General features: G+C 36.6%; 2 protein-coding genes and 8 non-coding genes across 21 annotated transcripts in view; 1 reads left to right on the forward strand and 9 right to left on the reverse strand.

The window, feature by feature from the left end:
- CEP295 (centrosomal protein 295) overlaps positions 1 to 12,936 on the forward strand; it is a 58,618-nt gene extending 45,682 nt beyond the window's left edge. For 2 of the 7 annotated variants that reach the window (XM_076002431.1, XM_076002438.1), the window contains 9 exons: positions 639 to 778; positions 1,779 to 1,959; positions 2,608 to 3,257; positions 4,490 to 4,630; positions 6,285 to 6,378; positions 6,490 to 6,660; positions 6,807 to 6,906; positions 6,981 to 7,071; positions 11,688 to 12,936. In XM_076002431.1, coding sequence (XP_075858546.1) covers positions 639 to 778; positions 1,779 to 1,959; positions 2,608 to 3,257; positions 4,490 to 4,630; positions 6,285 to 6,378; positions 6,490 to 6,660; positions 6,807 to 6,906; positions 6,981 to 7,071; positions 11,688 to 11,771 — 1,652 coding nt within the window. In that variant the 3' untranslated portion in view covers positions 11,772 to 12,936. Of the gene's footprint in view, positions 1 to 638; positions 779 to 1,778; positions 1,960 to 2,607; positions 3,258 to 4,489; positions 4,631 to 6,284; positions 6,379 to 6,489; positions 6,661 to 6,806; positions 6,907 to 6,980; positions 7,072 to 7,171; positions 7,302 to 11,687 lie in introns of those variants that run through there. The other 5 variants (XM_076002432.1, XM_076002433.1, XM_076002434.1 and 2 more) reach the window with 5 other exon arrangements.
- TAF1D (TATA-box binding protein associated factor, RNA polymerase I subunit D) overlaps positions 7,212 to 19,618 on the reverse strand; it is a 38,536-nt gene continuing 26,129 nt past the window's right edge. For 2 of the 6 annotated variants that reach the window (XM_076002441.1, XM_012739658.3), the window contains exons 2-12: positions 16,567 to 16,663; positions 15,586 to 15,961; positions 13,805 to 13,980; positions 13,468 to 13,525; positions 12,931 to 13,087; positions 11,889 to 11,924; positions 10,540 to 10,588; positions 10,278 to 10,313; positions 9,517 to 9,559; positions 8,734 to 8,780; positions 7,212 to 8,165 (exon numbers count right to left, since the gene is read on the reverse strand). In XM_076002441.1, coding sequence (XP_075858556.1) covers positions 10,569 to 10,588; positions 11,889 to 11,924; positions 12,931 to 13,087; positions 13,468 to 13,525; positions 13,805 to 13,980; positions 15,586 to 15,961; positions 16,567 to 16,637 — 894 coding nt within the window. In that variant the 5' untranslated portion in view covers positions 16,638 to 16,663 and the 3' untranslated portion in view covers positions 7,212 to 8,165; positions 8,734 to 8,780; positions 9,517 to 9,559; positions 10,278 to 10,313; positions 10,540 to 10,568. Of the gene's footprint in view, positions 8,166 to 8,733; positions 8,781 to 9,516; positions 9,560 to 10,277; positions 10,314 to 10,539; positions 10,589 to 11,888; positions 11,925 to 12,930; positions 13,088 to 13,467; positions 13,526 to 13,804; positions 13,981 to 15,585; positions 15,962 to 16,566; positions 18,730 to 19,618 lie in introns of those variants that run through there. The other 4 variants (XM_020286653.2, XM_076002440.1, XM_020286656.2 and 1 more) reach the window with 4 other exon arrangements.
- LOC142870821 (small nucleolar RNA SNORA25) lies at positions 7,488 to 7,615 on the reverse strand. Its single transcript, XR_012919151.1, has one exon. It is a non-coding gene; the product is annotated as a small nucleolar RNA SNORA25 (small nucleolar RNA).
- On the reverse strand, positions 7,932 to 8,053 carry LOC142870827 (small nucleolar RNA SNORA32). The gene has a single exon (XR_012919157.1). It is a non-coding gene; the product is annotated as a small nucleolar RNA SNORA32 (small nucleolar RNA).
- LOC142870818 (small nucleolar RNA Z40) lies at positions 8,486 to 8,558 on the reverse strand. The gene has a single exon (XR_012919148.1). It is a non-coding gene; the product is annotated as a small nucleolar RNA Z40 (small nucleolar RNA).
- Positions 9,257 to 9,387, reverse strand: LOC142870823 (small nucleolar RNA SNORA1). Its single transcript, XR_012919153.1, has one exon. It is a non-coding gene; the product is annotated as a small nucleolar RNA SNORA1 (small nucleolar RNA).
- Positions 9,630 to 9,768, reverse strand: LOC142870819 (small nucleolar RNA SNORA8). Its single transcript, XR_012919149.1, has one exon. It is a non-coding gene; the product is annotated as a small nucleolar RNA SNORA8 (small nucleolar RNA).
- Positions 10,419 to 10,490, reverse strand: LOC142870850 (small nucleolar RNA SNORD5). Its single transcript, XR_012919179.1, has one exon. It is a non-coding gene; the product is annotated as a small nucleolar RNA SNORD5 (small nucleolar RNA).
- Positions 10,630 to 10,761, reverse strand: LOC142870829 (small nucleolar RNA SNORA18). The gene has a single exon (XR_012919159.1). It is a non-coding gene; the product is annotated as a small nucleolar RNA SNORA18 (small nucleolar RNA).
- Positions 12,332 to 12,459, reverse strand: LOC142870839 (small nucleolar RNA SNORA40). The gene has a single exon (XR_012919166.1). It is a non-coding gene; the product is annotated as a small nucleolar RNA SNORA40 (small nucleolar RNA).

Raw genomic sequence — 19,618 nt, forward strand, 5'->3', positions numbered from 1 at the left:
CCTGACCTCAAACGATCCTCCCTCCTCAGCCTCCCAGATGATAGGATTTATAGGCATGAGCCACCATCCCTGGCCAGCAAATCATTCTTTACCATTGCAAAGTTTGCTACTACAGCTGAGGCAGCATTGCCAGCATTAAGAGCAAGAGTCAGAAATCAGACAGATCTGGATTCAAGTCATAGTTTGACCATTTCCTAGTTGTAAAACCTTGGGAAAGTTACTCTTTCATCTTCCATAAAAGTGGGATGTTGGCTATTAAATGAGATAGCAACACTTAAAGTACAGTGTTGCTCCACAGAACCTTGAATATAGTGGGCTATTCTTTTTTCTTTTTTAAGCTTACAACAATTCGTATATGGCCTGTTAACTTCTCATAAGGCTTTGGAGCTAGCAGAAATGGAAGTTTATATTTGTCAGAAGTTTTGGTCATGGAGAGGATCCATATTTTTTGGACCTTTGAAAATGATCATCATAGGACTTAATTTGTAAGGATCAGCCAGTTATGGAAAAAAATGGCAACAACTTACTGGTGTTATGTAAAAAAAAAAAAAAAGCTTTTATAAATGTGTTCATACTCCTTTACTAGGCTTTACTTTAAATTTTAAAAATGTATCTCTTTTTTCCCCTCAAAATTCCAGCAGTTGACCTTGACTTTCCAGAACTGGAACAGATTTTTCCAAATTTGCATCGTCAGCTATTTAAACCCTTAGAACCACATCCAGATTTTGATTCATCACCATCCTCTGGGATTTCTCAAGACAACAGAGACTTTTACCAGGTATATTAAAGTAGATGTCACATTGTAGTGAATTTCCAAGAACAGATTTAAGTTTTGTGTTAGAACAATCTGTCTTAACCTTATTAGAATCATGCGGAAAAGTTCATTGCTCAAACTCTACACTCCAGACCAATTAAACCAGAATCTCTGGTAGTGTTCAGGTAAGCACTCCCACTTAAAAGCTCCTCCAAATGATTCTAAGGTGAAACCAAAATTGAAAAATGCTGCATTTGAATTTTCTTTGTCCTATAAGCCTTATCTCCAACTAGTGGCCACAATCCCATAAAAGACTTGAGAACTTTTAACTGTGTAACATATTTAAACAGATAAATATTCTGTGATTCTATAAAAATTAAATCGTCTCTTCCTATACAATAAAGGAGCTAAGGTTCAAACCTGGGTCTTTTTTATTTCCATAGACTGACATCTTAGACTACTGCACATAGTTCATGCTTATCAGAAAATTATCTCATTGTGTTCTAAGTTCTACCTGGTTAATTTACTATTTTCTTTTTTAATTTAATTTTTTTTTTGAGTTGGGGATCTCGCTCTGTTGCCCAGTCTAGAGCACAGTGCCATCATCATAGCTCACAGCAACCTCAAACTCCTAGGCTTAAAGTGATCCTCCTGCCTCAACCTCCCGAGTAGCTTGGACTACAGGCACGTACCATGACATCCAGTGAATTTTTTAATTTTTTTGTAGAGATGCGGTCTCGATATGTTGCTTAGGCCGGTCTTGAACTCCTGGCCTCAAATAATCCTGCTTCAGCCTCCTTAAGTGCTAGGATTACAGCATGGCCCACAATTTGTTTTCTAAATGATTTTTTTTTTTAAGTCACCTTTATACTGACTAAAAAGGAACAATTGGGCTTGAATAAGCAAATTATTACTGTGATAGTAAAGTGGTAAATAAGAAAGATAATATCAAGGGAACATCATGATTGTTGATCCAATTGGTGATACGCCATCAGTATTTCAACCTTTCCTTGTTTTCTGTCAGAGCCCAGAGTCTTCATCTGAAAACCACCGTGCTACTATATCATCCAAAAGTACAGTTTCTTTCACAGCGTTGAGGAGGACTAGCCTGCATTCTTCTCTTAACACAAGCCTGGATCAGCAACCTGACACTAACTTGGCTCATGCTGCAGCTCAGAGTTTTGCTACAGAAAATATTATTGAGGGTATGTATGACTAAGTTAGAAAAAGTTAACTAAAACACAGTACTCTTTTTTTATGGTTCTTTACATCCATTTCCTTAGAAATTATGTCTGGTATCTCTTTGTTCTCACCCCTGTCCCTGGTGTTATAAGTTTTGTTTCTTTAATTATATATTTATTTAAATAACAGAAGTAATATATACATTTTTTAAAATAATACTGAACTTTATTAAATAAAAAGCAAAAGTATTACCTCTTATTCTACAACTTCCCTGCCTGGAACCTTACAGTTAAAATGTCCTTCTAGAACTTTTTTAATGTATATGAGATATACATGTATGTCTTATGCTAAGTCTTTCTGTTATTAAAATTAATATTCAGTTCTCTTATGGGGAAAAACATCCTTATGATGTCTTATAGCCATACTTTCTTTATTAAATAATATTAGAAAAGGAGAACATACCTGGTGTTATAGAATTGATTGAAAATGACTGTGACCATCCTTATCTTTGTATTCATGTTTACATACATCAACTTTCACTCCTAAAATTGTAGGTAGTAACCTGACTTTATTATTTGCAATTTACTTAGAAACTATTAGAGACTATGTCTGTATTCCAGTTTTACAACATATAGTAATGATTAACTGATTTCTTAAACTTCTTAATGCAGGATCTGAACAATCTTTTCAACAGCTTCTGCCAGAATTTTCTTCACAGGAGGGGAGCCAGCATGCTGATTTACCAAGTATTTTTAGCATTGAAGCAAGAGATTCTTTCCAAGGCATGGAAAACCAGAACTATTCCTCTGAAGAACATACTGAAATATTACAAAATAAGAAAAAAAGTGATTTCCAGCTCTCTGTAGGAAATGTGCTAAGTTCAGTCTCCAGTTCATCTGATGAGGCTAATGTATTTGATCAGTTAAATGTACAACATAGCACTCCATGTGGTTCTACTTCTAGTCGAAGCTCAATAAAACAGCAACTGGAAAGCAGAAAAGAAACACTGGGATTTGAAGAACTATCAGAAAGAGGGGTTGTTACAATGTTACAAAGTCAAGGACTCATTGAAGTTGATAAAAATGAAACCGGTAGAGTTGTAGACATAAATCCACATGTAGATGAAATTGACTCTCAATTATGTGTAAGAACAGTGGAGATGGGAACTTCAGTTCATCCATCACATTCGGTAACTATGCGAGATGAGAATTCAACTGAAACTGAAACCCCAAAAATCATAAAAACCCTATCTCAACTAGGACAATCAGAGCTCTCTATAAATTCTGGATCATTTTCATTACAGAACTCTATTCCAACCTGGGTAAGTAAAATCTGTGTTATAAAAATAGCATTTAAGTTCCTTCTCAGGAAAAACTTTAGAAACACAAGAGAAGCAAAACTACTTGTAATATTCCTGAGATAATCATGTTTGTGGTCACTAGAAATGACCACTCAGAAATGGTCACTCAGTAAAACAAGAAAACTCCAAATTTTGAAAGCTGTTCCTGAGAGAATTTTATGAAAGATCTTTTTCATCCCAATTCAGATATCCTTCATCAACTTTCCCAATAAATGATGTCTCTTCCTGTGCTTCAACACTTTCAGTGTTAAGCCTCACTGCACGGGACCGAAACCATTACTGGAATAAGTATTAGAACATTGTTCCTATTTAGCAAGTTATATAGTTTATCCTTTTCCACAAATATACAGGAGATTGAAAATAAGGGTTATATCTATACCACAAATGCGTGTTTAATTTGGTTGCTGTGTTTTATCTGTTTTTACATTCTTGCTCAATGTTTAAAACTAAAGATAGTTCCCTTTGAAAAATTCATAATGTGGCAGCAGTGGCCCATATTTGGCTAGGTCAGCCACTGACTGCTCCCTTTAGATAGGATATGCGCTCCAGTTCTGCATAGCTCCAGTCAGCCTGCACTCATGTTATCGGACTACCCCTGTAAGTTTGTAGTCCTTACAGTAGATATTTTCAGTTATATTATTTCACCCCATCCCGAGTCTTCTCCAGTATTTTTTTTTTTTTTGAGATAGAGTCTCGATTTGTTTCCCAGGCTAGAGCGAGTGCTATGGTGTCAGCCTAGCTCACAGCAACCATAAACTCCTGGGCTCAAGCAATCCTGCTGTCTCAGCCTCCTGAGTAGCTGAGACTACAGGCATGCGCCACTGTGCCCGGCTAATTTTTTCTGTATATGTTAGTTGGCCAATTAATTTCTTTCTATTTTTAGTAGAGACGGGGTCTCACTCTTGCTCAGGCTGGTTTCGAACTCCTGGCCTGGAGCAATCTGCCTACCTCGGCTTCCCAGAGTGCTATGATTACAGGTGTGAGCCACTGCGCCTGGCTGCTCTCTAGTATTTCTACAAGTGAACACTGGAGCATGAGAGCTCAAGGGGAATCTGTTGTTTTTCCTCCATAATTTTGACATTTATACAAAATGCACATGATGTATAAAGTGAACATTTATTTACTTTTTGCATATTTTGAAAGTTCTAAGGCTGTTCTTTTGACGTGATTTCCCTTTTAATTGTACTGAAAAGGAGACAGAATCTGGCCATGGTATAATGGAAGAACCAGAACTTACTTTAGTGAGCACCAGTGATAACAGTATTGCTGAAGCGGATTTTGCAAACTTAACACTAGAAGAAAAGAGAGAGAATGAGGCAGAAAGCTGTTTTCAGGTAAATTTCATAGCTCTTATTGAAACATCGATTTATTGATACAGCAATCTGTAACTATAAATTGCACAGAGGGTTTTTTTTTCCACATGGCATCTTTTCTTACACTAGAATTGTTTGCAAACCAGCTGACGAGAAAAGGAAAACCCCTCAAAATCTCCTAAGTATAAATATATATGGTTAAGATGTTAAGTCTGGAGTGAGGGCCAGGCTCAGTGGCTCACGCCTGTAATCCTAGCACTCTGGGAAGCAGAGGAAGAGGATCACTTGAGTTCAGAAATTTGAGACCAGCCTGAGTAAGAGTGAGACGACTTCTCTAGTAAACATAGAAAAAAAAATTAGCCAGGTGTGAGGCTGAAGGAAGGAGGATCACTTGAGCCCAGGAGTTTGGGTTGCTGTGACTGACATTATGGCACTCTAGCCTGGGCAACAGAGTGAGATTCTGTATCAATAAAAAAAGTCTTGAGTTGCAATTCATGTCTTCTGCTTTTAAGAGGCAGAAAAGGTGTCCTTAAAAGTTGGGTAAAGAAATCCAGATCTGAGGTGAATATAGAGTGCAATCTGTTGTTTTGGAAGTTTATTTTGAAGCTTTTGATCCTAAAGGAAAAAAATGACATGCACATTCCTTCTGTTTTGTATTTCCAATACAAGCAAACCAGTTGATTCACACCTACCTTGTAATTTCAATTCTTAGTCATTGGAGGGAATTATGCTATGGATTAACTCTTAACCCTTTGCACTCACTTGCTCCCCCCCCCCCCCCCGATTCCTTTGTTCTACTCAGGACTTAATATTTTTAAATACCCCAGAATAATAAATACTGGAGTTTCTTTTCATACAAACTTATTTATTTGGATTTTTTAATATTTCAAATTATTGATACAGTCAAAGAATAATTTTAATCTAATTTTTCATGGTGTGAGCTACTAACCCATGCTAAGTGTCGAGTCATACTCGACATCCGAGTGCAAAGGGTTAAGTTAGTCAAGACTCAAACTTGACACCCCTACCAGCTGTTCGGTGCAGTAATTTATTATGGCAACTACTATGCATTTTTCTCTTATCACCACCACAGAATTTTTCAGAGAAGTCCCAAACATCCTTTTTCCAGAGCTCATACCTACCTCCTACACTGTAGCCGAACTATTTTTATCATACAGGTTGTGTTCCAAGGCTAAGTTAGAAGGCACTTTATACCTAAATGTATTTGAAGATGTTGAATAATGACTTTAGAACAACTGGTAATTGTTTTTACAAGGGAAGTAAGGAGGCAGTCGACAAATGAAAATACAGAAGTGGTATGGAGAAGAGGTAGAGACAAAAACAAGAATTTTAAGTATAAGATCCAAGTGAGTTGGATATAATCCACCCAATGCCACCCACAATGAGCATATTTAGATCTTTTTATCCAAGGAAGGCAACCTAAAATTAAAACTTTCAAATACAAGTGCATGGAAGTGTTATCTGCAGATACTGTGCTAACTGGGAAAACATCTTGTGGTTGCATTGGGGGACAATAGGGATGGTAGGTAATGTGGTTAATAAAAACAAATTTTTGAAGATACCTGGTAAGTTGGCTCCTTCCCCAAGTAAAGAACTAGAGGTTACTCTAAAAGCAAAAATTGGAACAAAATTGACATGACTTTCTTATCATTAGGTGAGTGAATTTCTGCCTTTTGTATCAGAAACAGAAGTCTCAGATTGTCCAGCTGCATCAGAGCTTTCAATAGAGACGTCAACAGTGTCTGCAGGTATGCCTGAGTATACTGAAATGTGTCAAGACCAGGGGCCAGTGGGAGCTGCCTGTTAACTTTAAGCCCCCATAACTCTAAAAGCTAAATGAAGTACATTTTATCTCCCAGCAGAAACTCTTCCAAAATTTACACCTATACCAGGTAGTTTACAAGAAGCATTTGTAAAGAGAAAAAAAACATTTATGGAAAGATCCTGCCAAAGGCAGAAAGAAATACGGAATAAAATTCGTGTCTCTGAAAATTCTCAAATGAAAATAGTTCCAGAGAAACCAACTATAGGTATGTTGACTTTAAAAAAATTAATGTTCAGCAAACCTCCCTCAATAGTTAGGAGTAACTTTCCTCACAGAAATGTATAATTTTTCACAGATATATGTTGAAAATCTGGCCTTTCTTTCATTTATCAAATCCCTTGTTTTTCTCAGGTTCATCTGTGAGTGGCCTAAAGGGTGTGAATAAAATCAGAGCCTCTCTTTCTCCAGACGGACACATGACACAAGCCCTCATGCAACAAAGGGCTCTAAGGTAGGGCTGACTGGTTTTTTAGTGAGTTGCTTTTCTGCAGTATTTCTCTTTAATTTAATATAAATTTCTTACAGATTATACAATCCACTTGCTAAAGTGAAACAGCAAAATGAAGAGAAATCAAATTATGCCCAAAACAGAGCAAGGGCAAGAGAATTTCATAAGGTGAGCAGAATTGGGGGTGGTAGGGGGGCAAGTCCAATTTTTCAAGCTGAAGGTATACATACACAATTGAAACCGCTACTTTTTTTATTCCCTCCCACAGAAAACACTAGAGAAACTCCGAGCCAAAAATACATGCTGACTTTCTACAAAAAGTATAAAAAGTTTTTTTATTATGGCATTAAGGCAAAATTATTTATTTTTTTAAAGTCAATAAATTTTTATTCAAGGAATTTCACAGATGATTCCTTCCACTGTCCATATCAAGGTAGCCTTAGTTCCTCAAAGGTTGGTGGTCTTTGAAGATTTACCTTCAAGATGGCCCTGAAGAAGAAATATTTCAGTTATATCTGAGACATTTAGTTTCCCATATCAACAATCATGGATGATTTAATGTCATAATGATGAGTGGCAATGTCTTGTACCTCTCCTCAGGAAAACATAGCACTATTTAGTGTTACAACATCCTGCAGAGAACTTCAATATTTGGTCACAGCGTTAAGAGCTCTTGGTTTCACAACTCCATGAGCCCTCTTTGAAATGACCAATGCCCTTTCCTAATGTGTAGTACATACCTTTTTAAAAGAACAGATCCTCAATCCATAGTTGTCCTGTCAGCCCTACATAACAACATAAAAGTTACATTTCCAGAGATGATCACATAATGAAACCCTACTTATTAGCAATCCAGAAGAGTTATAATGATAATTAGCTAGGTGTGTGCACTGTGGCCAGTGAGAATGTGAAATGAGTTTGCTATAAATTTCAGATATTAAATAACCACATGCTGCTTGCCTTGTATTTTCACATGGACAGTGCTCATCTAGGCAATGGAAGTAAAATAGTCTAATAAAGGGTTAATAAAATGTTCCCACTAGGCTGAGTGCTAGCAAAGTAGCAGATAGAAAACCTAAGTGGGAAGTTTTTTTATGGTCATGTCCACAGCAAATGAGAAACTGCATTCTAAAAGCCTTGGTAATGACCATTATATTCTTCGGCAAAAAGGTGCTTTTGTCTTACCAGAAGTTGCTTGCCACAATTCTTTTTATTTTGGCTGCTTTTTTATGGGCATAATGATGAAAACTTAAACTCTTCACCTATGGAAAAATTTTAGTCATATTTACTATTAAATGCAGAAATCTGGCTTGAGTTTGTTTAGGTTCCAAAGTATCCTAAAACCCAGTGCCCAACCATTATGTATTGAAAATTCCAGGCTTAAAATTGCTCATTGCAACTATCTGTATCTTTTCAATTCAGCTCATTTAAATGAATATCTAAAATATATTTTAAAATTAAGGCTGAATGATCCTACTTCCATTCGTGTTAATCTGCTCTATGATCACAAACACCAAAGACAACTATTTAGAAACATGTATGTTTCAGGTAACTGAGCTCATTGTACTATTCTCACATGGACTGATGTTCAGAAAGGCTATTTTCATTCAGCCCATTCAGAGCAGTTGAACATTTTGCCCATCATCATAACATCATACATCCTTGATAACCAATGTGAATGCACACTGACATCATAAAATCTAATGGTGATAAATCAACTACTAGACTTTGGTTGCAATAGGATTCTAACAATCCTATTAGAATGAATACTTATTTGTAAAAAGATCTAGTGCTCAACAAAATACCTGTATGGCCTTTGAGATAACTTACCAAGAATTTTTGGAACCTAATTTCTTTGAGCATGTTACTTCACGGTCCTAAAAGTTGAATTACAGAAAGTACATTGGTATTTTGACACATAAATCTAATGCAGTCACACACCACATGTTTCGGTCAACAATGGGCTGCATATAATGAGGCTGGTGATGCAGGTGCAAGCAAACCTGTACTGCCAGTCATACAAAAATGTAGCACGTACAATTATGTACAATACTTATCACCATTATCTAAATTATACTTCTTAGAGTGTGCTTTCCCGTTCTACTTATAAAAAGGTTAACTGTAAACAGTCTAAGGCAGGTCCTTCGCAAGGTATTATCATCATCGGAGATGACAGCCCCATGCCTGTTAGTACCTATGAAGACCTTCCAGTGGGACAGATGTGGAGGTGGAAGACAGTGATACTGATGATCCTGACCGTGTGTAAAATCATCATTACACGATGCATGACTATATATTATTTAGTCTCTAATACTGAAGTCAACATTCTTACACTTCAACAGCAAGCTGTGTAAAATGTTACAGGTCTCATTGTCACCACTGTAATACATGTACTGTGATGGAAGCATAACCTGTGTCAATTTAGCCACATCAACAATTTTTGGACACTATGATCAAGTGTCCATTCTCATCTAGAATGAGGCTTTGTAAAAGTTCATCTCCAGATTGTACACACCATGAAAGTATCTGCATGCAGTTTTTGTTATGCTGGCAATGCTAACAATAGGGGGAAGAAGCAAGCAGCTATAAAGGAACAGAAATAGAAAACCTTACGTTTTTAGAGTAGTTGGATCTGCCTGGTTCTCAATTTGACACCCTAGAAAAAGCAGCATTATTAGTTACTATTGAAGACTATATCAAACTAAGCAATGAGAAAACTACAGAAATACTGTATCAATAGAAATACCAGGTTTAACATGCACAAAGCCAAGAAAACCAACGATGCCAGATACTGAATTTCTATGGCACTGACCTTTGAACACCCCAGCAGGAGTAAACTGCTGAATGCAGATACCATGCAGTGCAATTATGACTTAACTATCCCAAGTTTATAATGCTGCTACTGAAAATACACAAATTCTAAAATTCAAGTTCCTGTTAATAGGTACAGCAATTTGACCTTTATTCATAATTATTCTAATCAGGAAACAACTATTTAAAACTGTAGTTCTAGTCATCTTTGCCCAATCTCTATATATTATATAACTTACATATGGACCTATCAAGTCAAATCTCTGTAAGACTGCACTAGAAATGTCAACATCACTGTTGCTCAAATTGCCAACTTATTGGGCAAAAATCCCTTTAAAGCAATTCAATTGAATCAACATATCCAGGTATACATATAAGGATGAACCAGTCAGTCTTGTCATTTTTCATTCTATACAAAAATACGTAACATTGTGGCAAATTATTTTGCCAAGATCTTTTATAACTGAAATAAACTCCTGGTTATAAAAATATTGGGATGCTATACTCAGTTTACATGTTTCTCATAATTTTTGAGTCCTCAGCAAATTAAATATTTCACTTACCTCTTGGAAAAGTGAATGAGTTCAAATCATTAGTACCTACAGACAAAGTACCAAGATTTAGAAAGGCTGCTGTAAATATTTCTAGTTATAAAAACTAAAATCTAAGTTTAATATCCAGATTTATATGTATTATGGCCATTCAGCTGTCAGAATTAAGTTTTAGTTCATGTCTGTATCATTCAGCAGTTGAACAGTTAAATTCATCATCTGAACTGTAACTATATTCCCCCAAAATTACATTGTCACCAATTAAAAAACTCACCTAAAGCCATCACTCAGGAATAGTACAGATCAGTGGGATATGCCAATACCTACGGTAAAAACAAATTATTAGGTGTCTTATACTTTTAGCAACTGTCTGGTAGTTTCTTCCCACAGATCTAACAAATAGTCCTGTGAGGAAAGCAAAACCACAATGTTACTCTATGAGGCGTTTCCAACGATGTATGGCTACAGAAAAAGCCCCACCGGGATAGACCTCAACCACTGCTAATTGTTTAAATATATAAGTCTAAGACTCCATAGGAAAGCAATTAATAGCAAGAACTGTCATGTGCTCCTGAATGTTGAAAACTGCAAAAATAGTTAAGATTGAAAAATATCCTACCACTTTATTTCGGCATATTATGGGGTACAAATGTTATGTATACTGCCCAATGCCCCCCCTCCAACACCCGATAAATGTTATATATGTCCACTTAAGCGATGATCCATTAATACCAATTTGTGGGTGAGTACATGTGGTTTTCCTACCACTTTAATCACTCATTTCATAATCGCATGGTAAGGATTTTTTTCACCAAGGTGCTTAGAAGCCAGAGTAGACTAATAAAAGTATGGAGCCCTTTTTTCACCTTCCAAAAAAAATGTATGGAAAGTACTATCAAGTAGATGAACCAAAGGGGAAAAAAAAAGTATAAATATACTTTGATTCATATGAACTTAATACTGCAATATAGGATTTTTTTTCCCTATTGACAGATTTCAGCAAATGTTAACTGAATTCTTTCCTCAGAATTAAACTACATAAAAGTATTATCTCCTTGGTTATTTGACATCAAGTATAAAACAGGAGAACAATCTGGTTGTAAATTATATGACAAGCATTATAAAGAATAAAGCAAATGTGTCATTCAAATTTATAAAATGTTACGACTTTTGTAGTCATTTCATTATGCTACTAAATCTTGCATTAATCTAAATCTGCCTCATTTTATATTATGCATCAATTCAACATGTTGTATGCCTCAAATGGGAAATCCAAGGGTCTGATTACAGACTAATTTGTAAATTTGGGACCTTCTCATGCTTGAAAGGAAACTGAAGGTGCCACCATAGCAGTATAGAATATATGAACCTAAGATAGCTTTTCAGACATAAATGTCATAATTGAAATTTTATTTTTTGTAGAAACAGTCTCGCTATGTTTCCCAGGCTGGTCTCCAATTCCTGGTCTCAAGCGATCCTCGTGCCTGGCGCATAATTGGAATTTAAAGGAGCGACAAATGTCTCTTAATAAAATGTAACCTGTAAGAGGTTTAAATAAATCTGACAATTTACTACCTAACACACATAAACAAATGTGATTCTAAAACTCACTTTAAGACATACCTTCAACTCCAGACATCATGTTCTCAAGATAAAGGCCTTAAAAAAACAAAAGCCATCTTCCGTCAACAGGAATTAGAATACTAAATTAACACAGCCAATATTTCTTATGTCCTAAGCTTTTTTTTTTTTTTTTTTTTTTAAAGACAAGGTCTTGCTCTGTCACCCAGGCTGGAGTACAGTGGCTCAATCATACCTCACTGTAACCTTGAATTCCTGGGCTTAATCAAAGCAATTCTGCCTCAGCCTACTGAGTAGCTAGGAGAAAGCACACCTCACTAATTTTTTTATTTTCTGTGGAGACAGAGTGTATAGCTATGTTGCCCAGATTGGTCTCCAGCTCCTGGCCTCAAGTGATTCTCCCACCTAGGCCTCTCAAGAGTGCTGGGATTACAGGCATGAACTGCCGTGTCCAGCCAACCCCCTATCACTTTAAAGTGTTTCATAATATTCCTTCTTATATGTATCAAAACTCATACTGAACAATGAGTTCTGGGTTGCAAAAGAGGATTTATTTTTTGCACCTGTCTGTAAGTCCTTGTCCACAAGTTAGACAAAATCAAACACAAGTGCAGTCATAAAATGCAGTATATATGTGTAGTCTACAGTGGTGATCAAAATAAATAAAATGGTAGTTGAAAGTATTCTAGGTATTTGGGAAAGTGAAAATAAAGTTGTTATAAATACTGAACATCTGACAGGTCACATGTGGCTGAATAAGTTGGATATAGTTTCAGATACCCTAAAAAAGATAGTTGGTTGTAATTTTATCTCTCAAATGACACCTGTATGTAAGCTCTTCCTCAGAAAACAAGCATTGTCAAAAACATCAGGATCTTGTTTATTATTCAGAAAGTGGTAATTTCTCAGCCTTTTCTGTGTAATTTCCTGGTGTTTATACTTTTTTCCTAATAATTCTCATTCTTTACGAGTTTCTTTCACAACTTCTTCACTGGTATTTTTTGTTCCTTAGAATGTTCTTGGTTAAAGAACTTCTTCACCACCAGGCCAGTGTATATATCCACATTTTCTTTATATTATTTACCTTCTTTGATATTCATGTTCCTGTCTCCGTGGTGTCCTCTTGTTTGTTTTTTGGCCTTTGTAGCTCTCTTTTTAGACACAGCAGATTCTTTAGTACTATTCTCTTGTATACTAATCTTTCTTGGGAAATCAGAACTTATTATGAAACAACTATCCGCCTACCAAAAAAAAAAAAAAATCACTATTAAGCAACAACTCAAGTGGCTTAGTAATTACACTTAGCTAAGTGCTAGGTATACTCAAATAACCCAGAGACTACATTTAAATGTTAAAAATCCAAATTAACATCTGTGTATTTTCTCATTTGCTGTCCTAATTAGCAATATCACATATTAAAATGTTATTTATAAAGTAGTATTGAAAAGCCCATGTTCTCATTACCAAGTATCCAAAATCTTAATATTTTTATTCTTGCATTTCTTTTATTAAATTATTGAACTCTACAAAAATTAAATGGAGCATAAGACAAAAACTATAGAATACAATTCTTTCTGTACTGTCTTCCCACAATAAAATAGGAAAAAAATAAGTCACTTACTCCTAATTTGATATCACATTCATCCTGTTCAGTATGTGTTGCATCCTGCTCCTCTGCTCTGTAACATTAAAATATGTCACTTAGATTAACAAAACCTATGACCTAATTATTTATATACTTTGCTGCAACATACGGCTGAATCACCAAGACTAGTCAAGGCAAACACAAAATACAGTATCCTGGATGTCTTGTTTGTTAAGCTCAGCCAACTATAATAATATTAACTGTCCTTTTCTGTGTTGACAAACGTATTACATAAATGACAAAATATGGAATAAGTGACATTAAAATTTAGTTAAAATCTATGACCAAAGTAACTTCATTTGATTCAACTTACACCGACTCTTCAATAGGAGAAATGGATCCATCATCATCCAAATATTTGTATCTACGACTATCAAAATCTTCTTTTTCTAATTCTTCGCCAACATCCATTTGTTTCAATGATTCTTTAAGGTGGTGCTCATACTTTAGTTTTTCAATGTAGTTAAAAAATCCTCTTGCAACAGCTTGCTATATATTAAAAACACCATAAAATATGTCATGGCCTTGCAAGATTAAGATTTTTTTCATGACTCAGCAGATGCCTATGTTCAAACATGGCAATAAGCCCCCTGCTAAAAAGAATGAATTAGGCCAGGCGCGGTGGCTCACCCCTGTAATCCTATCTCTCTCGGAGGCTGAGGCGGGAGGATTGCTCAAGGTCAGGAGTTCGAAACCAGCCTGAGCAAGAGCGAGACCCCATCTCTACTATAAATAGAAAGAAAAATCAGACTTCAGATCTTTATTAAATAAAAAAAAAAAAGAAATTAATTGGCCAACTAAAATATATATAGTAAAAATTAGCCAGGCATGGTGGTGCGTGCCTGTAGTCCCAGCTCCTCGGGAGGCTGAGGCAGGAGGATGGATTGCTTGAGCCCAGGAGTGAGGTTGCTGTGAGCTAGGCTGATGCCACAGCACTCACTCTAGCCTGGGCAACAAGGTGAGACTCTGTTTCAAAAAAAAAAAAAAAAGAATGAATTAGCTATCTGTATTTATGGACTATTCCTGATTGTAGAAAAAAATTCACATAGCAGTTATCAAACTTAACAAGGATGATAAAAAGCACAAATCTTGTCATGTTTTGGAATTATGAAAGGCATTTTAGATGTAAAGATAACAAAATTTCTAATGTTTATTATAATCACTTAAACTTAAGAGGTTAATAAGTATTAATCCTCTCAAACTATAGGCTCTGGCAAGGGATGAAAAATTAAACATACATTCACATTCAAGATTGAACTCTCAAATATTTTAAGAGCTTACTGCTAAGTATTTGGGTATTTATCAGGTAATACCATCAGAAAGAGCTAGGCTTTAAGAAAACATCTACTGAACATGAAAGGTGTGGGTTTAACTTACATTAATGCAAAAAACTGATAGTCGTGTGAGCTTCAGAGTTATGTTTAAAGAGCAGAGATAGGATGAAGTGATTAATAACAGCCTTGGGCCGGGCGCTGTGGCTCACGCCTGTAATCCTAGCTCTTGGGAGGCCGAGGCGGGCGGATTGCTCAAGGTCAGGGGTTCGAAACCAGCCTGAGCAAGAGCGAGACCCCGTCTCTACTATAAAATAGAAAGAAATTAATTGGCCAACTGATATATATATAAAAAATTAGCCGGGCATGGTGGCGCATGCCTGTAGTCCCAGCTACCCGGGAGGCTGAGGCAGAAGGATTACTTGAGCCCAGGAGTTTGAGGTTGCTGTGAGCTAGGCTGACGCCACGGCACTCACTCTAGCCTGGGCAACAAAGCGAGACTCTGTCTCAAAAAAAAAAAAAAAAAAAATAACAGCCTTGGAGCACTACTCATTATATTCAGCAAAGTTATATTCACTGAAGAGATTCACCAATGAAGATTTCACCCAGAAACTTAAGTGAAATTTGACCTGAAGGATAGGGGAGCCTTTAGGTAGAAGTCAGTAAAGGAGAATATTAGCAAAATTGCAGACTATGTGTTCCAAGCATATCCTTCTTTTTTAATCACAAATTGGGAAGAACTAGATCAAGTTGACCAAAGTGGCTAAAAATCATTTAAAACATTTTAGCTATGAGTATCCATAAATACAATGTACTGACTCACCTCAAAATTTAAAATTTTTCTCCAAGGTAATGGTTTTCTGTCAGTCTCTGATTCCAAAAATGGGAACCCAGGTCCTTTGTCTTCCAACAGTTTCTTACTTATTTGTGAACATCTACTGTTTTTACTTCCTTTGGGTCTTCCCCTTTGTCTTCCTGTTGGTTTGTATTTTCTCTTTTTGCATTTACGTTTCCTATTCTTGAATCTATCAAAAATAGCTTTTAAAGTCACTGGTTCTATACTTGAATCACTTGATGAATCTCTTGCTTGAACACTTTCAGGCAAATGGAGAGATTTTCTAATGGGGTTTCTTTGACTCCGTCTAGGTGAGTGATGAACACACTGTGTTTTAAATAAGCTGCTACCAGAAGAGTTATCACTAGAAAAACAGGAAAAATTAATTTTATCTTTTTGTCTTACTGAACTTATTACTAGTAATAACCAATCCCAAGTGTACATTTCTTCCAGGACTAATGTAGGAAAACATACCCAAAATAATTAAAAACTGTTTTCAAAAAAAAAAAAGATGGGCTCAGCAGCCAGTCTTTGAGAACTGAGCACCCAATCTAAAATGGCCCCTAATCTCACAGCACTGATTAAAAAATGAAACTTTATTTTCCAAGATAAAATATAATCTCAAAAGCTGTTTTTATTTTTTATTTAAAAATTCTCACTACATAAAACAAACACAGCCTTCTAGACATAAATAGGACAATTTAGTCAGGAAGACAAAATACCAAATCGACCCAGATAATATACCATTTCCCTAAGCTAAGAATGTGCTCCACTATAATATATTCAGATTCTGAATTAAAAGTATTTGCAACAATACTGCTATTTCAATCTGTAATTAGATAAACCTAGAAGATTAGTGTAATCTGTCCTTAAATTATCTTTACTGTCACCCATTAGATGTAATTTATGCCTTCCTATAAATCCAAATACAGTAAGTATCTATTCAGTTCTGCAGTAAAATCCACTTACCTTTGATTTTCAATTTCAGCAGCTGAGTCCAATGGCATGTAGTCAAGAGAATCCATTCCTGACTTATCCATCACTTCTCTTTGCTTTAATCACTTTTCTGAAATTATGAAATTTGGTAAATGTGATAGCCTCCCTAAACAAATAAACGCTGACACACAGCTATTATTTACTACAAAGTTCGACATAGACTATGCCACCATTAGTAATGTGGATTTAGGCAAAATCATTTACCAGGTTTTTAAGCTTTTCTTGGAACAGTCCTTTTAAGATCAATTTAAGAAAGAAAAAAACCCAAAACACTATAAACTGCATTCAGTTTAACCTTTCAGTTTTTACACTCTAAAACTATTCAATGCAACAAGATTCCAGAATAGCACTCTCATTTCCAACAAAAGCAATCTTTTGAGTACAGGTAAAAAATGGTTTTATCATTAGCCACATACTAATGTACAATTATCAATACAACATTAGTGTACAATGGCCAAAAAGCCATTTCCCAAAATCAAATGGAACTTCTAAGAAAAACTTACGCATAGAAAACTACAAGGCAAAGTGTGCCCTTTGTATACCAGCAAAAGCATCTCCATTTAGCACACAATTTAAAAACTCAGGCTCAGGAGTTACCACCTTCTTCCCATTTATTCCTGCATTCATCTAACTAAACTGTCTTGTCACATCTTTGCCATTAAAAGCACAAATTCAGAGTTCTGAATTCTCAAACCGTTTCAATTAAAGGCTAAAACAAACTACAGTGACTTTGTCTTCATCTCCATGAAAGAGTATACAGCAATTAAGTAAATAAAAACAAAAATCGAAGGTAACTACTTATCTCACTATTGCATATCCTTTGGTCTTTTCTTTTTGGATTTTTTTCTTTAGCCATACTTGTGAATGACACGAGTCATGACAAATCCTAAGACAAACTAGCAAAATATTTCAAATATAGAAGACAATGAGATCACTAAAATCTCAAATTTGTGAAATACCCAGTGGACCCATACTGTATGTCCAATTTTAAATCAAAAGCGTAGCTTATTGTATCTCAAACAAGCAGCAATACAATTAATCAAAGTATGCGCCTAAATTATCAACACAGTTTTGCCATCTTAAAGGTAGCTTTTTTATGCCAGCTTCAAAGAAACCTGGAGAGCAAGTGGCAATGAAATCGCAAAAGGCATTTTCCACAGCTTGTTGACAATTGAGTATTTTTCCTTGTAAGAAGTGGTCCAAAGCCTGGAAGAAGTGGTAGTTAGTTGGTGCAAGGTCTGGAGAATAAAGTGGATGACAGAGAGTTTCTAAGTCCAGCTGTTGTAGCTTGAGAAGCATTCTTTGTGTGACATGCGGTCGAGAGCTGTCTTGCAAGAGGACTGGCCTGTCTCTATCAACCAATGTTGGCTGCTTAATAGCAAGCATCCTCATCGTTTCATCCAGCTGGTTGCAATAGACATCTGCTGTAACTGACTGACCAGGTTTCATGAAGCTGTACTGGATAATACCAGCGCTGGACCACCAGACAGACACCATTAGCTTTTTTTGATGAATATTCAGTTTTGGACTGTGTTTTGGTACTCCATCTTTACCTAAGCATTGTGCTGAACGCTTGCGATTGTCAAAAAGAATCCATTTTTCATCACACGTAATAATACGGTGTAGAAATGGTTTGTCTTTATGACGTGACAGCAAAGAAAGGCAAGCTTCCAGACGATTTCTTTTCTGATGCTCGTTTAATTCACGTGGAACCCATCTACCCAACTTATTTATCTTGTCAATTTGTTTCAAATGGTCCAATATTGTTGGAATAGTAACATCGAACTTTGCTGCTAAATCACATGTAGGTTGAGATGGATTCTCTTCCACTAGAGTTTTCAGTTCATCATTATCCACCTTGGTTTCAGGTCGCCCATGTGGCTCATTTTCAAGATTAAAATCGCCAGAACGGAACTTCTCAAACCATAGACACACTGTGCGTTCATTAGCCACATCGTTCCCACACACTTCATTGATATTTCGAACTGTCTGCGCTGCACTGGTTCCACAACGGAACTCATATTCAAAAATAACACGAATTTTTGACTTATCCATGGTTTCACAAAAATTGCTCTAAAAAATTTTGTGAAAGATAATCACAAGCCAAAACGTGCCTTTGAAAGACTGAGGATGTACCTTCACAATAAAAATAAAACAACAAGTGTCAAAGTGAAATGTCAGAGATATCAACGTCAAACTTAGTACTTAAGAAAATCAGACATTTCATACTTTAATTTCCTGGGATGTTTTGTGTTTTCTTAAATGAAAAAAACCTAAGAACTAAGTAAATATCAACTGCTTAAAAATGAAATTGAACAACATGGTCCAATGGCATTAATGGCAGACCGTGGTTACGTTTTTTTTTTTTTTTTTTTTGAAAAAGTGGATTACCAAAATAAAGCTAGCTGAAAAATCGCCTTTCGGAACCAGTTTGGAAAGCATTCCTCCTTACCTGTCGCTTCCTATTCTGAGAATCCGCGATTTCTAGAGGCCACGTGGCCAGACAGAGGCACTTTACCGGGGAGCTAACAAGTACACCATGTGTGTGACCTTGGGCAAGCCTCTCGGAGAAGCAACCAACCTCACGCAAGGAGAAAGGAGCCAACAGTGGTTACCTCACTTACGAAGACTGAATCCGAAACATTTAACTTGTCTACAACACATTTTAACAACTACATCTCAGGCACAATGAACCACGCCCACATTACAATCACGTCGATAAGGGCCTCAGATCTACCACGAGGCCCAGAGGAGCCCACAGCCGCGAGCACGGCCCCGTCACGGACCGAGATCCGACGCCCGATGCTCGGAGCAACGCGGGGGAAACCTAGACCGGCAACCTCTCCCCCGCACGCCAGGCTCAGGCCGCCATGTTCTCTCCGCTACCTACCCGGAACGGCAGACGGTTTGCACCAAGCGCCGCCTTAGCCCGGGCCTCAGCTGCGCACTTCCTGCCCGCAGCACAGGCCTCGGCCCAGGACCCCAAACTGCCTTGGGGCATGAGTCCCTGGTGGTGAGCACCCAC

Source organism: Microcebus murinus, chromosome 4 (genome assembly GCF_040939455.1).
Source record: "Microcebus murinus isolate Inina chromosome 4, M.murinus_Inina_mat1.0, whole genome shotgun sequence".
In the NCBI taxonomy this organism is placed as follows: Eukaryota; Metazoa; Chordata; class Mammalia; order Primates; family Cheirogaleidae; genus Microcebus; species Microcebus murinus.